The 16,056-nt window shown below is 37.5% G+C and overlaps 1 protein-coding gene across 4 annotated transcripts in view; it reads right to left on the reverse strand.

The window, feature by feature from the left end:
* Positions 1 to 16,056, reverse strand: part of LOC111149684 (homeodomain interacting protein kinase 3) — a 94,919-nt gene that overhangs the window by 5,960 nt on the left and 72,903 nt on the right. Inside the window, exons 4-14 of one of the 4 annotated variants that reach the window (XM_022506903.1) lie at positions 13,214 to 13,333; positions 12,474 to 12,560; positions 11,760 to 11,944; positions 10,393 to 10,552; positions 9,879 to 10,002; positions 4,515 to 4,636; positions 4,129 to 4,256; positions 3,877 to 4,038; positions 3,664 to 3,726; positions 3,077 to 3,373; positions 2,641 to 2,781 (exon numbers count right to left, since the gene is read on the reverse strand). In XM_022506903.1, the coding sequence (XP_022362611.1) occupies positions 2,641 to 2,781; positions 3,077 to 3,373; positions 3,664 to 3,726; positions 3,877 to 4,038; positions 4,129 to 4,256; positions 4,515 to 4,636; positions 9,879 to 10,002; positions 10,393 to 10,552; positions 11,760 to 11,944; positions 12,474 to 12,560; positions 13,214 to 13,333 (1,589 nt within the window). The remainder of the gene's footprint in view (positions 1 to 2,640; positions 2,782 to 3,076; positions 3,374 to 3,663; positions 3,727 to 3,876; positions 4,039 to 4,128; positions 4,257 to 4,514; positions 4,637 to 9,878; positions 10,003 to 10,392; positions 10,553 to 11,759; positions 11,945 to 12,473; positions 12,561 to 13,213; positions 13,334 to 16,056) is intronic. The other 3 variants (XM_022506904.1, XM_022506906.1, XM_022506905.1) reach the window with 3 other exon arrangements.

Consider the following 16,056-nt stretch of genomic DNA (forward strand, 5'->3'; position numbering starts at 1 on the left):
TGTGATCTCTGTCAAATAAATAAATAAAATCTTTTTTTTTTTTTTAAGATTTTATTTATTTGACAGACAGAGATCACAAGTAGGCAGAGAGGCAGGCAGAGAGAGAGGAAGGGAAGCAGGCTCCCCGCTGAGCAGAGAGCCCGATGCGGGGCTCGATCCCAGGACCCTGGGATCATGATCTGAGCCGAATGCAGAGGCTTTAACCCATTGAGCCACCCAGGCGCCGTATAAATAAAATCTTAAAAAAAAATTCCACATTATAAACTACAGAAAATCTCATCAAGACACTACAAAAGAGGGGTGCCTGGGTGGCTCGGTCATCTGGCGTCTGCCTTTGGCTCAGGTCAAGATCCCAGGATACTGTGATCAAGCCCCATGTTGGGATCCCTTCTCAGCGGGAAGCCTGCTTCTCCCCCGTCACTCCCCCTGCTTGTGTTGCCTCTCTGTCACTCTTTCTGTCAAATAAATAAGTAAAATCTTAAAAAAAAAAAAAAAAAAGACACTACAAAAGATCCACTATTCTGGATAATTAAACAAAATATAAAAACATAATCATGTGACCTATTGTCAATTTCATGTGACATGAAATTAAATTCCAATGTTAGGATTCATTATCTTTAGTGGTAATTGGGATTCTTTTAACTAAACCGTGATCTGAAAGGTCTTCCCCATCTCTCTAAAGGCCTAGCCAGAGTCCCATATTTCCCTTCTTTTCCTGTCCCCCTCAGGCCATGAAAATCTCTCCCCTCTTGGAGAGAGCAGTGATGGTCTCTCTCTCTCTCTTTTTTTTTAATTAACATATAATGTATTATTTATTTCAGGGATACAGGTCCATGATTCATCAGTCTTACATAATTCTCAGCGTTTACCACAGCACATACCCTCCCCAATGTCCATCACCCAGCCACCCCATCCCTCCCACTCCCTTCCACTCCAGGAATCCTCAGTTTGTTTTCTGAGATTAAGAGTCTCTTATGGTTTGTCTCCCTCTCTGGTTTAATCTTGTTTTCATTTTTGGGTTGGTTGGACGACTGCCTTTGGCTCAGGTCATGATCCTGGAGTCCTAGGATTGAGTCCCGCATTGGGCTCCCAACTCCGCAGGGAGTCTGCTTCTCCCTCTGACCTTCTCCTCGCTCATGCTTTTTCTCTCTCTCTCTCAAATAAATAAATAAAATCTTTAAAAAAAAAAAATCTTGTTTCATTTTTTCTCTCTTCCCCTATGATCCTCTGTCTTGTTTTTCAAATTCCTCATATCAGTGAGATCATGTAATTGTTTTTCTCTGACTGACTTAGTGATGGTCTATTTTAATCATTCATTTCATACTTAACAATTTGAAGCATCTCTTTTTATATATGTACTTTTTAAAAATATTTTTTTAAAGATTTTATTTATTTGACAGAGATCACAAGTAGGCAGAGAGGCAGGCAGAGAGAGAGGAGCAAACAGGCTCCCTGCTGAGCAGAGAGCCCAATGCGGGGTTCGATCCCAGGACCCTGAGACCATGACCTGAGTCGAAGGCAGAGGCTTTAACCCACTGAACCACCCAGGCGCCCCTATATATATACTTTTAGTTATACTTATTTGTCCGTTTACATAATATATTTTTATATAGATATACATATTTACAGAAATGTATATGTATGTCAACTGCCAAAGCATATTATAAGCAGTTCACAAAAAGATGTGTTAAAACGTCTTTACATCTTCCAAATATCCAATACCGTATTTCCCAACTAAGAAAAAAAGAGAAAACAAATGTATAAAATTAAGACTTAAGAACTTTTCAAATTTTGTTTCCACTAAAAAAAGAATTTCTAAAAGTTGAAATCAAATGTATTTTACTGAGATCTTTATGGTTTATCTCTTCATGTGCTGGGTTAGCACGCTGATGAGGAAGAGCTCACTACTTTAGTGGCAATGCATGTCCCTGGCCAAAAAAAGAGTAGGAAAGGAAAGTAAAACCATTCAAATCAATCACCAATGAGAGAAAAAAATCATATTGGATACCTTACTGACAGTGGGTTATTACTTTATTATGCAAAAATTCCTTTATTTTCCCAAAATATTTATTTTGCTGTATATTCTTATTCCAAATTGAAGTAATAATTGTAGTCCATGGAGAACTTGAGGACATGGCTTTTTCTATCCTTTCAAAAACAAATGATTCTTTAAAACTCATTTATTAGAAGCTCAATTTTTCATTTAGATGTGTTCTACAACAATAAAAGAAAAGCATTACTTAAAACCCAAGTTTCTAGGGGTGCCTAGGTGGCTCAGTCAGTTACACATCTGCCTTGGGCTCAGGTCATGATCCCAGGGTGCTGGGATCAAGTTCTGCATCAGGCTCTCTGCTCAGTGGGGAGCTTGCTTCTCCCACTTCCTCTGTCTGCCACTCTCCCTGCTGTGCTGTCTTTCTATAATATATATCAAATAAACAAATAAAATCTAAAAAACAAACAAAAAAACCACAACCAAACAAAAAACTCAAGTTTCTAAAAAGTGATCTGGTTAAAAAATTATATTCACGAGAGAAGCCACCGTGGTAAACTGACAGGCACTTATTTACATAAACAACAAAAGAAATTACAGAATTTTCAGCAGACCCAGTATTCACGGTATGCTACCACAGATTCCCTTACCTGTTCGGTCTCTTGCAAGGGGATGGGCTGGACTGCCCTGAGGAGCTGGTGCTCAGAGTACTGTCAGGACTACTTAATGAACACATCCGATCGATATTCAAAGTGCTCTGGCAAGCTTCACAATCCAGACTATCTTTACATCTAGCAAAAGAGGGATGGGAAAACCATAGGTCAAAAATGAGAAGCGGCCCACATTTCCATTATTTAATTAAGGATATGAAGCAGTTCAGTGTGCCCTACGTGGACAAAAACCTACAGTTTACTAATAGAGGAGAAATACTGTAATAATCATGTTAATTACTATTCAGGATGTTTACTCCAAAGGACATTGACAGACCAGAGGTAAGTCCCAGAAAGGTGTTTTTCAGCACACCAGAGGGCGCCATCACTACGTAAGGATGTGGCATCAACACTAGGAACTGCTCTGGGCACTTACTCTCTGAGTGAGTGTCTCTGGGATGGCTCCTCCTCATCAGTGTCACTGCTAATAGTGATCACACTCACTGCTGGGCTTGGGGAGTCAGCAATGATGATGGTTTGCCGCTGTTTGTCGGAAACTGATGAATCAGAGTCCTGCCGGACAGATGTTTCACAACAGTCTCTCGCCTCTGCTTCTGAGTTACGATTGTCCTGTGTTTCTATACAACGTACTTCCTCGACATCCTTCCCATTTACTATCTTTGGAGAAATAAATGTTGTATGTGGGACATTCGTATTCTGCAACGAATTACTCCTGCAATCAAAGGAATAATGTGTCATTCCTATAATCAAAATATACACGACATTTTTCTAAGACATCTTGTTAAAATGAACAATGTGAAGCTTCATGTGTTCAAGATCATGTATATAACATACTAACATATAGATCGTTTTATAAATATATTATCTCTAGAACTATCACTGTAGATTGCAGTTACATACATTAAAATCGTCATTTCTTGGTAAATGTGGTATCTGAGTGTCTAAAATTGTCTAAAATAATATGTAGGTAATAAATCAAAAGGGCAATAAAGACAATCTTACCAACTGAAAGCATTTATTTCCTCTCTTCCTGGCTCCCATTCCATTAGTTTTACCAAAATACCTCTGAGAAATTGAGAAGGGAGCTGGCTTAGTGTTTGTAACAGAGCTATCAAAGAGGTCATTTTGAATAAAACAGAGTGACCCTTAGTGTACATGCAAAATTTAAAGACTACTTTTCAAAATGCAGAGGAAACTTAAACTACGGACACTGACCTGTTGTGGCACAGCTTGTTTTTCTTCGCAGTGGCAGGCTGAGGCCACACAACATGCGCGATACCCACGCTAATCGGCTGCGGGGCCGATAGAGTTATCTGATTGGTTAGAAGAGGTTGTGGCATCACTGAGCTATAATGATTACTGTGTGAAATCATTTTCCTAGGGAGAAAGTTTAGAAAAATTGAATCCCTTCCAGAGCAAGATGTATTTTGCAAAATTCACAAACAAGTATTTTTGTTTTTAACTTACCCCCAGTCTCCGAGCCTTTGGGAACCAGCCACCCCCTCAGAGGTTAACGCAGTAGTCGCAGGAGCCATGGGTGTGACCTGCTGCCAGGCAGGTACGAGCATCTGCTGCGTTCGGCCAGACCAGGTCTGCTAAACCAGAAGCAAAGAAAAGCCTGTGAGTTATAGGTAATTCATCATTACTCCATCTTAAAATCAAAAATACATTACAGTAACGATCATTAATAATTACGTAAAAGTCAAAGCCAATAACTACAGAAGATGGAATTCCCATCCAGATCATTTTCACTGTTTCTCAGCAGCACAGGCTGGTATATTACAAGTAGATCAGTGCCTTACTTGAGAATAAGGACGACAGTACATGTGCAAAAATAATAAATTATTACCAACCTGAGAGAGAACTCCGGGTCGGATCTGTAGTGGCTGTACAGCTGGGGCCTGAGTTACAAGGGGAACTGTGTTATCTACTCTTAGTGAATAACTAGTAGGTTTACCGTGTGTTGCAGGAATACCTATGACAAAGGAAAAAGAAAACACAGTTCTTAAATCAAAAACTATTTCTCTGAGTTCACGTACAAAACTCTTTTAAATTCAAAGAATTTCTAAAATTCTGATTAGGATTTTAAAACCACCGCTGACATAAAATGTTCATAGCATTAACAAAGCAATCTATTAGGAAAGTGAGGTTCCTTCTACCTACCTAATGGTACATCATTCCAAAAATTGATATAAAGCTTCTCCTTCTACTGCTTTAAAATGCACACCACCAAGTCCAATCATTTATTTTTCTTGAAACCTCCCATTCCTTTTAAAGTTTGCTATTCTAGCTTTATTTCCTTTTTAAATAGTTTTGCCACTATGATAAAGGACATGGAAAGGTGAGTCTAGCCCAACATCCTGATCTTCTAGCGGGTAATGTACATCTTCTCATACAAACTCAGCTATGCTTCGTATTCTCTTCTTTAAGAACTCTAACAGGATCTTACACTTTTGGCATCAAAGGGGGGGAAACGTATCATAACTTCACATTTCAATGGCCATGATGGTTTACCTGAGTCAAGAAAATTCAGGGGTGACACACTCATTTCAACCTCCAAAGAAAAAGCAAAAATAATCTTTCATGCCTAATATGGTAATACAGCTGAGTTTTGACCAATGTGGCTTACTCTACTAGTATTCCTAGGAGAAAGCTACTGGAACTCCAAGACAAACATGTTCCACTTTGCTCACCCACTAGGAAAATTAGAAAGCAGGACTGCCAGTCATGTTAATCCTATTAATACTTCTATGTCATATATTGCAAAAGTACCTTGCAAATACTGTCTTATATTAAACTTTGAGACAGTGAAATAGTATCACCTCAAATGAGAACTTTGACTCAAGATTTCAGGGACACTCTCCAACCTCAGAAAGCTCAGTTACGAGAATATTTCACAGTTCCAGTCTCCTGAGCAGCGACACCTTCAACACAGGCTGGCGGCTTATTTCAGTATCAGTAGTTCTTGCATAAATGTGATCTTACGTGTTTCTGATCAGTCGTAAGAGGAAAATCCTACAACTGTTTTATTTTACTATTGAAAAATAACCCTATAATTTTATTGCACAAATACATTATAAGTGTTAATCCTAAAGAGAACGTGAATTTGGTTGTGTTTATTTTTCTTCATAGAGGCTCTTCTCCTACCACCAGGGTGTTCTACCCACTGAGCTCCACCTAAAAAGCTGGAATTAAGTTTAACAAAGATCTACAATTATTTTTTTTTAAACTGACCTTCTCACTCTTCCAAAAAGCATGTCTTGATCAGCAAATTCTCCAAGAAATGGAATATAAGCATACCCAGGCAGTGTAGATATAGAGCAGCAATAGATAATCTCATCAGAGAAAAAAGCAGAATTCACTTGGACAAGGATGAAAGGACAGAGCGAATTCTCAAATCCCAACAAAAATCAAGCTGCCCTTAAATTATCCTCATAATTGATGCCTTAGAATGAGAAGAATTCTCCTATTATCTTCTCTCCTCGTGAGGTCTCACTTATTTTTATTAACTTCAATGTGGTTAAGATCCCAATTTTCTATATAGTTATTAGGTTAGCTGAAACTTCATCTTTGTTTGATTAGATCTGCTTTAATACCTGCACAGCAGGCACAAAAGCTTAAAGATTGTTCTAGTACAACAGGAGAATTTTGTTGAAATGTATTTGATTCTAAAACAGCAGCTTTCAACCAGAGGGGATGAATAACTAGCTCTTCAGACAGCCAAAATAATGTTAAATACTTGTTTAACATACACTCAAATTTGTTAAATAAGAGCTTGCCTGAGTCTTTCTTAACCTAAAAAAGGTACCAATATAGCTATATCTACATGTTATATGTATAGCAGTGGGAATATATGGGGCATGATGAACCTATAGACTGTACCCCCAAAGTAAAAAATGGAAAGTGGGACAGACATAAAATTTACTTAAAATACAAACTATAATGGTGCCATAACTGCTCCCCAACAGCTGCCCAATAACTATTTAAAATGTTTCTTCAGGGGCACCTGGGTGGCTCAGTCATTAAGCATCTGCCTTCAGCTCAGGTCATGATCCTAGGATCATGATCCCAGGGTCCTGGGATCCAGCCCTGCATCAGGCTCTCCACTCAGCAGAGAGCCTGCTTCTCCCTCTCCCTCTGTTTGCTGCTCTGCCTACTTGTGCTCTCTACCTCTCTGTCAAATAAATAAATAAAATCCTTAAAAATAAAAAAATAAAATGTTTCTTCAAAATGGACTGGGAGCACATTATGAGTGAAAGCAGTAAGAAGACCAATATTGGGATTTTCTACAGGGATCCTAAAGCAGATTAGAGGGAAAGCTAGACACTATACTAAGACAAGAAATGATGAGCCAACATATTTACAAAACCTACATGTCCTGCTACAATGTACCTGTTACACAAGCTAACAAGCATTTTGCTTTGTCTTAACTGCTAATTCTAGTTCCCAAATATTGTTCTTGGCATTTAAAAAGTTAATGAGTCTGCTGGTATCTCCTTTTCCTTGCTACCCTCATTATGAACCAATCATATAGCTGTTGGCATATGTATAATGTATAGAAGGGTTACTAATCTTTTATCAACTATAAGGCACATTCAAAGAGAAAAGATTCCTCTGATGCTTCACTGAATGTTTGAAGAATGATGCTTGACTATGTTTAGAAATGTGTCTCACAAGCCTTTTAAATTTTTGCTACAAACAGAAGGTAGGCTCTGAAAAAAAGAGCTGCTATTCTAAATCTTGATGAGCTACTCCACACTGCAAGTGAGTGACCCTCAAGTTGACTTTGGTAAACAGGGGAAAATTATTAGAAAAGAATCTGGGGTGCCTGGGTGGCTCAGCTGGTTAAGTATCCAAATCTTGGTCTCAGCTCAGCTCTTGATCTCAAGAGAAGTTCAAGCTCCACTGGGCTCCACACTGAGCACGGAGCCTACTTCATCAAAAAAGAACTTAAGAATCTATTTATTAGTACAGAGTAAAAACTCATCTAAGTGAAAATGCATCTGTCAAGACCCCACTTACATGATAACTGATTAAAAAACAAAGAAGCATGCATCAGTCTTGCATGCTCAAGTATTTAGAAGTAAAATGTCTACCACTATCAAACAATATATGTATGTCTAGACAGGAAGACAGAGCAGATATGGCAAAATGTTAACACTTGTTGAATCTAGGGCAGAAGGCATTATGTTATTCTTTTTGAACTTTTCTACAGGTTTGAAAATTTTATAATTAACAACTAAGGAAAAACAAAGAAATAAAGACAACAGCATCTTTAAGAGAGCTGACATCATGATGATGTGGGTGTTTTTATTACCCCCAGCCATGGGTTACTATCACAGATACTTACAGACCACCCTCGCCCACAATTTCATCTTAAAAATCAACCATCTAAGCTGTTGTTTTTTATCTTTAGTGCTACAAATCTTTCTCTCGAAACCTTATACGAAAATCCAATATATATAAAAGATGAAAATAAAGCAGAACAAAAACGGCTGCAGAGTGGCCATGTTTTCACATCTCTTATTTCCAGCCAATCAAGTCAACAAACATACTTCAGTGCTTAAGGCACTGTAGGACATATTAGAACTTTAGAAACATTGCTCAAATCCTTAAATCAAATAAAAATTTCAAATAACCCACACAATACAGAAATACTAGAGTTAGAACTCACCAAGATACTATCTATTCAGCCCACCTCCTTTGACTAGGGCAGAAAACAGGTTAACAGATTCATCTAGAGTGAAACCGCAAACGGCAGAGAACAGGACAATATCTCAGGCATCCTGATTGAGCACCGACCGCTTTCCCTACTATGTAGTACTCCCACTGCACTTCCAAGAGTCACTTAGGGCCTCATCTGGAGTTAACCTCTTGCTTTAAGACAGAACTAGAGGTTAAAGCCTAGCAAAGACAAAATGCTAGGAAAGGACCTATAAGTCATGTTTTATCTGGTTATTCCAGCCATAACACTGGCTGCTACTGTCTTTTAAGAACCACTAACAAGTTCCGTGGTTTGAGAATTTATGGCTCTTCAAAGGTATTCTGCCACTCATCTCACTTGAAGTTTTAATTTCCTTTTTATCTAAGTAAGGGACATAATCTAATTGAGTCAAAAATCAATCTCTTTTTAATCCTAAGGTATGGGCAAAAAACAAGACTCTAAAATTTTGGGATAAAATTCCTTTGACCAGCCATCAAAAAAAATGAAATCATGCCATTTGCAACAACATGGATGGAACTAGAGGGTAGAATGCTAAGTGAAATAAATCCTCAGAGAAAGACAGTTATCACAGGATCTCACGGATATGCAGAATTTAAGAAACAAGGCAGAGGATCACGGGGGAAGAGCAGAAAAAAAATGAAACAAGACAAAACAAGAGAGGGAAACAAACCATAAGAGACTCTTAATCTCAGGAAACAAACTGAGGGTTGCAGGGAGTGGGGAGAAGGATAGGGTGGCTGGGTGATGGACACTGGGGAGGGTATGTGCTATGGTGAGTGCTAAGAATTATCTAAGACTGATGATTCACAGACCTGTACCCCTGAAACAAATAATACATTACACGTTAATTAACTGAATGTAAATTTTAAAAATTTAAAATTAAAAAAAAAATTTTTTTTAAGAGTTTTATTTATTTATTTGACAGAGAGAGAGAGATCACAGTAGGCAGGCAGAGAGAGAAGGGGAAGCAGGCTCCCCGCCGAGCAGAGAACCCGATGTGGGGCTCGATCGCAGGACCCCGGGATCATGACCCGAGCCCAAGGCAGAGGCCCAACCCACTGAGCCACCCAGGCGCCCCCCCAAAAAAAAAAAAAAATTTTTTTTTTTAATCAAAATTTAAAGAACTAAGTTCTCAGTCACTTTAATGTCTCATAAGAACAGACAAATAAAAGGTACTTACCTAAACATCTGGAGCTGTGATAACCACTAAAGACAACCCCACAGCTTTCCAAACTCGTTAATTTCTACTAAGGTATTTCGTTCTGCTAGACACTACAGGAAATATAATTATCATATGACCCATTTTGTTAGTGATGATTACAGTGGAGCCCCAGTCAAGAGAGCAGTGTCACTGGTCTAAAGGCTACTGATCAGCTTAAATTAAATTCAAATGTAGCACACTATTATATAAATATATGCAACATATTTAATTACTAGATGCCTAAGTTTGTTTAAAAGTTAAGCTTAAAGTCTAATTTAAATCAAAAAGTACCTTGAATAGCTGGGGGACAGATAATCAGGGTCTGCTGAAAGGCATCACCACAACCAAAATGAGCAGTTCCGGCCTGTAGAGGAATTCCATGGTGCACCACTGAATGAGCAGACGTGGTTAATGCCTGAAAGGATGAACACAGGCAGCATTATCCTGAGCAGTCTTCTACCTGCTACATGCATGCTTTACAAATGCAATTCGAATACACTTCTTAAAATCATACTTCTATTGATAAAAATGGACCCAGAAACTGGTTTTACTCAATTTGTAGAGTTGCTGCATAGAAAGGTAAGTAAGGGATACTGACAAGTGAAAGGTGATAAAATAAATGAGCTTTAGTAGTCATGCTCTGATTGTTTCCCTGAAATATTCGAGATTTCACAGAATAACTACAGTGAGACTTTCACCAGCATGTGACTTCTAACAGCTGACATAAGACTTCCATATACCTCAAAAGCAAAATAAGCAATCATAAAAAAAGGAGTATAAATTATTAAATACTCTAAGTTCTTACCTGATTTCTTAATGTGCCAATTTTAGTAAAATTTGCTGTCAGATTAGCAGTACTGCCTGAAGCAACTGGTCTTAAAAGTGAAGTTTTATTGTGATTATTTGTGTCACATGAATTTGGGTGGGACTTACAAATATCCATAATATGAAAACAGGACTTTACACTGCAAAAAAAAAAAAAAAAAAAAAAGGGAAAGAAAGGTAATTGTAGTATTATTTTAAATGTTTAGAGTAGTTTAAAATTTAAAATTTCCAAAAGAAAAAAATTTCTACCAGAAATTTCTACCAGGAAAACCTACACAAGATTGAATTTTAAAGCAAGTGGAAGTATACTTTATATCTGCAGAATTTTCTAAGACATCAAAGCAATAGTAAGCACTTTTGACTAGCACAACCTAGTTTTATGACCCCTGCCCAAAATAATTTTTCCTAAATTTCTAGAGCTCTACATTCCTAAACTACTGGTACAAAGTATATGGTTATCATGTTATTTCCAAAGTCTTATATATGGAAATCATTAGGTATTTTTAACTGTTGGGGACAGGGACGGGGAAAGTAGTTGGGCTTTACAAAAATACCAATTTTAAGCGTTATCCATAATGATGAATACTAGTTTGTCCCTATACCTTCTTTATCCAGTCATCTAAAAATATTAATATCAGTCATTAAATAATATTGTTATATAAATATATTAAAAATACTTTATAAAATATTAAAAGGCATGGGGTTCAAAGAATTCATAAAATTTGTCTAAGGTTTGGGTTGTGGTCATTGGGGATGGTATGTGCTATGATGAGTGCTGTGAAGTGTGTAAACCTGGCAATTCACAGACCTGTACCCCTGGGGCTAATAATACATTATATGTTAATAAAAATTTTAAAATTAAAAAAAAAAGATTTGTCTAAGGTAACTTTGATAAGACCTTCTCAACTTGAGAATATATCTCCATTAAAAACCCTCCCTTCCTTCCACAACACAGAGGAGAAGGTGTGGGCAGGGAAAGCAAATGGTGTGAAGGGAAAATAAAGAAGGAGTTTGCAGGATGCATAAGGGGGTGAAAACTGTTAACACTTCCTTTTACTATACATACATACCTGGTTATTAAGGTAAGAATGTCACATAAAAACAAAGATGTTCAATCATTTCAGTATGGTATTTTGGAAAAAGAACACTGGAATGCAACTCAGATTTATGTTCTAGTACTAGCTGCCACTTACCAGTCCATGTGAATTTAGCCAAGTTAGCTTAACCTCTCTTGACTCCATTTACTTTCATTTAATAAATATATTGAATCATCCTCTAACACACTAATTTTCTACAGACTTAGTATTATTTCTCCAGATCATTTTAAAAGATTTTAAAGTAACATACTGGTTGCTATGAGGGAAATCTAGAAGATGTTTCATATTAACAAAAGGATGGTTCAAAGTCTCAGCTGGAGTAATTCTTAAATCTGCATCAATCAGCAACATTTTCTTCAACAGACTAACAAATTCTCTTCTATCAGCTTTCTCAGCCAAAAGATCACTTCCTTCCAAATCCATCACTGTGTTCACCTATAAGACCAAAATTTCAAGTCATCAGTCAATAAATAAATAAATAAATAAATAGACAAGCCACAGAGGGTAGTATATGTTAAAGACTCACAGTTTAAAAAAAATACCACAACACAGGAAAGAACAGAGAACTACAATTATTTCAAAACAAGAATGAGTACTTGAGTTTTAACAAATCTGCAAAATGTTTCAAGGTACCAAACAGCATTCAAAGCAAGGGAAAATTTTTTTAACAAATTTCCACTACTAACAAAATATAAGGAAGAGAAATTGGTACAGCTAGGATTTTCCCTCTTGAAAAAATACTTTTTACTAAAGCACAGGATGGTATAAATTAAATATTTGATAAAGATAAATGCAATTTAGTTCCTGAGAGGCTGAAACATTAGAATCAATTTTGTTTGAAAACCTTAAATCCAGCAAGCACTCTGTTGTCCTTTAGAAGATGATTAACGTGTGGTGGCATCCTTGGCGTTCAAGTCCATCACCGTAGGCAGAGAAGACTAACAAACATGGCTGTGGTACTCACATGCACTATATCATCCAGGCTGTTGAATATGTACTTTCTGGCTTCTTTAGACTTCATTCCTGTCTCTGCCTCATGCTCTTCTAGTGTCTTATTGGACATGTCAAAGAGGAAAAATAATATATTACCCATCATTTGAAAATTATTTATTTTTTAGTTCTAGCACATTTAGTCTAATACACTGAATAGTCTTAGGCAAGAATTTCAAAAGAGTAACTATCAAAAACATACTTTTTAAAAGTACCAAAAAAAATGAGAAGAGCTTGGTTCAGGTAAAAATAAATAAATAAATAAATAAACATTATATATATATATATATATATATATATATATATATATATATGTATGTAACTGGTTAGAAAGTTAATCACTGAGGTTTTACTAATCTCCCAAAGAGCTAGGAATAAATTAAGTACTTGGGTTATGGAGTAAATGGTGAAATTTGGTCCTTATAAAGCTTAATAATGGGAAACTGGATAGAGAAGATGAAACACACAACACAAAAGTAATTACACACATAAAATTTTAAAAACCATTTAAGATGAGTTAATAATTTTGTTGCCAGGTTAGAGAATGAGCTACATTATTCAGGGAAGCCCCCCCCCCAATTAAAAAGTGGGGAGGGGTCAAAAATGAAAATTCAGAAGAAGAAATACAATAAAAGAAAAATAGGCATGGGGGATATTATCCACATGAGGCATCTTAGAAAAAATGTTTTTCTAAAATTTTTTTAAATGAATTACCTTTAATCTCCAACCAGAATGAGAAATATCTGTTTCTCGGCAAAAAAATCTTGTGGATTTCGTGCCCACATTTAACAACTGTTCTCCCGGTAAACCTTGAGTCTGAGAAATATATCGGATCTGGAAAAGAGTTTATAAAACCTAAGAGTTTATTCTTTACAGGTAATAGATATTAACTGAACACCTATTCTCTATCAGACACTAAGCTAGACTTTAGTCAAGAATTAAATGATGTAGTCTATGCCCTCAAGAAATTCTAGTGGGGAGCATACAAGTAAACAATTGTAATACAGGGTTGTAAGTACCATAATAAATATGTGCTTATGGAAAGACAGAGAAGGGGCACCTAAAATAATTGTAGTCACATAAAGCTCCAGAAGAGGTGATGCTCAAGTTGAGTCTAAAACAACAAGAGTTCTTTAGCCCTGGAAGGGGAGTGGGGGACCTGACTATGATTTATGCTAAGGTCGTAATATGAATAAATACGCAAAATCTGGAGAAAATACCCACATACTCGGATCCTGGAAGCACAGAGGTTCACTCAGTGAAAAATGACAAGAGGTAAAACTGAACTAGCAGGCAGAGGGCTTCATCAAGTAAGGTAAGAAGTTGTATCTGTCCTCTTTCCCTCTATAAGCCCCAAGTACCCATAGTTTTATCCCTAAATCCGTACTTAAATATTTATCTCTAGCCCTGGAGCTGTGAGCCAACTGCTTACTGAAACTCTCCACCTGACTGGACCTGAGGCACCTCAAAGGGAACATATCCTAAACTGAATTTTCCCTGAAATCTGCTAATCCTCATGCATTTCCCAGCAACAGACACCGACACCAACCTCCCAAACCAGAAACCTGAAATTCATACCAGACACATATCCTCTCCCTCATCTCTCTCTCCCAACATCCCAAACCCTAACAATTTTACCTCATTAGTCTTTTTCATAACTGTCCCCTCTCTCCAACCCTCTTTCAGGTCTTCTTCAATTCTGCATTATACAATTTCACAAGCCTCCTAAAGTAGTTTATCTGCCTCCCTAATGTCATCCAGTTACCCCAATTCATTATTCACACTGCTAACGGCCATTCTGGTAAAATGCAAATCTGTTACTCCCTACTGTAAAATCACTTTACCACTTACAGGATCAAATCCAAACCTCCAATCCCCGCATACAGGCCTTCTGGCTTTATCTCTTCCCCACTCTTTACATGGTCCTGTAAAGGAGCAGCCCCATCTAGCACCACGCTAAGCTTTTCATGGGCTGGTTTCTCCTTCCTAAACTGCTAACTCCTTAGCGTCCCTGTGCGCCTCCCCACTCAACTTCACCAAATCCTGCGACAAGCTTTACCATTCCTTCTTCAAGACCCAGATCAAGAACTTCTCTATAAAGCTATGACTAACCATCTCAAACAGAGGTAATCCCCTTCCTCTGTGTTTCCATCAAACCTAAAACATAACCATCTTAATGCACTGAACACTAAATTATAATTCTTTTTTATAATTCCCTACTAGACTGTTAAGTCTCCTGACAAGAGAGATGTTTATACATATTTGCATCCCCAATTTTACATGAAATGATAACTAAAATCGCCACCTTACGAATCAGTTTCATTTCATTAAAGTGTGGTGTCTTCCCTCACTCCGTATCTCCTAAGTGGCTGAGTTCCTTGTTTTACAAAAACAGAAAGTGAGAAGTACCAAGGGTCCAGTACCTAAATGCTACCATCAGAGTCTCTCTGATGGTAGGAAAGGTGTTCAACCATTCAACAAACATACACAGAGCATTTATTATGTCAGATGCTAAAGATATGCAGATGAATAAAACATGGTGACAATCTGCTAAAGCATATAATTCAGTAGAATAAATATTTAAGCACATAATATGCAATTAAGCTAGGAAGTGCTATTATGAAGAAGAAAACAAAGTACTAAAGAACACGGAGAATCAGACAATTAAAGTACCTATGAATCTGAGAAAGCACTAAAAACAAAACAAATGGCAAGTGATCTTGTGAATTTATTTTTGGTCAAAATGACTGTCCTGTCTTCTAAAGAAAAACTGTTCCAGGGACACCTGGGTGGCTCAGTCGTTTTATGGGTCTGCCTTCAGCTCAGGTCATGATTCCAGGGTTCTAGGATCGAGTCCCACATTGCGGGGCGGGGCGGGGGGGGGTCCTTGCTCAGCAGGGAGCCTACTTCTCCCTCTCCCTCTGCCTACTGCTCCTCCTGCTTGTGGTCTCTCTCTCACTCTGACAAAAAAGAAAGGAAGAATGAAAGAGAGAGAGAGAGAGAAAACTATTCTATCTGTACCCTCTAATACATGAAGGGACTCACCCTCCTCCGTCCCCAGTGAATGAAGGGTGAAAGCCTGACTCAAAAGCAATTAATTCATAAATCCATGCTGTGAACTTGACTAGAAATAAGCTAATAAGCAAATTAGATTTATAATGTCAGGAATGTGAATTAACAAATAGCAATCACTACTGAGGGATAAGCTATAGGGTTATAAAATGGAGCTGGAGTTCGGTGGCCATGCTAACCTAACCGAAGTCCAGAGTGAGCAGAAACTCTGAGTAGCAAGTTAGAACCAGAACAGATAAAAGCACCTGAAGAGCGGCTAAGTCACACTTAGGATCCCCATGAAAGTAAAGTTCTACTGATGTCTATTAATTCCATTAAGTGTTCCTTTGAAACCAAAAGCACCTCCAACTCCAGACTTCACAAGATGCTGTCATATTATAGCTCCATTCTTGGATTTTTGTGACAGTCTAGACGTAAGTACAGGAACTTTTACTTGAGCCAGCTTACTTGAGAAGGTCTCTACGTAACCAAATAGCCTGACAAAA

Source organism: Enhydra lutris, unplaced genomic scaffold, assembly GCF_002288905.1.
Source record: "Enhydra lutris kenyoni isolate GAN:26980312 unplaced genomic scaffold, ASM228890v2 scaffoldscaffold22, whole genome shotgun sequence".
In the NCBI taxonomy this organism is placed as follows: Eukaryota; Metazoa; Chordata; class Mammalia; order Carnivora; family Mustelidae; genus Enhydra; species Enhydra lutris.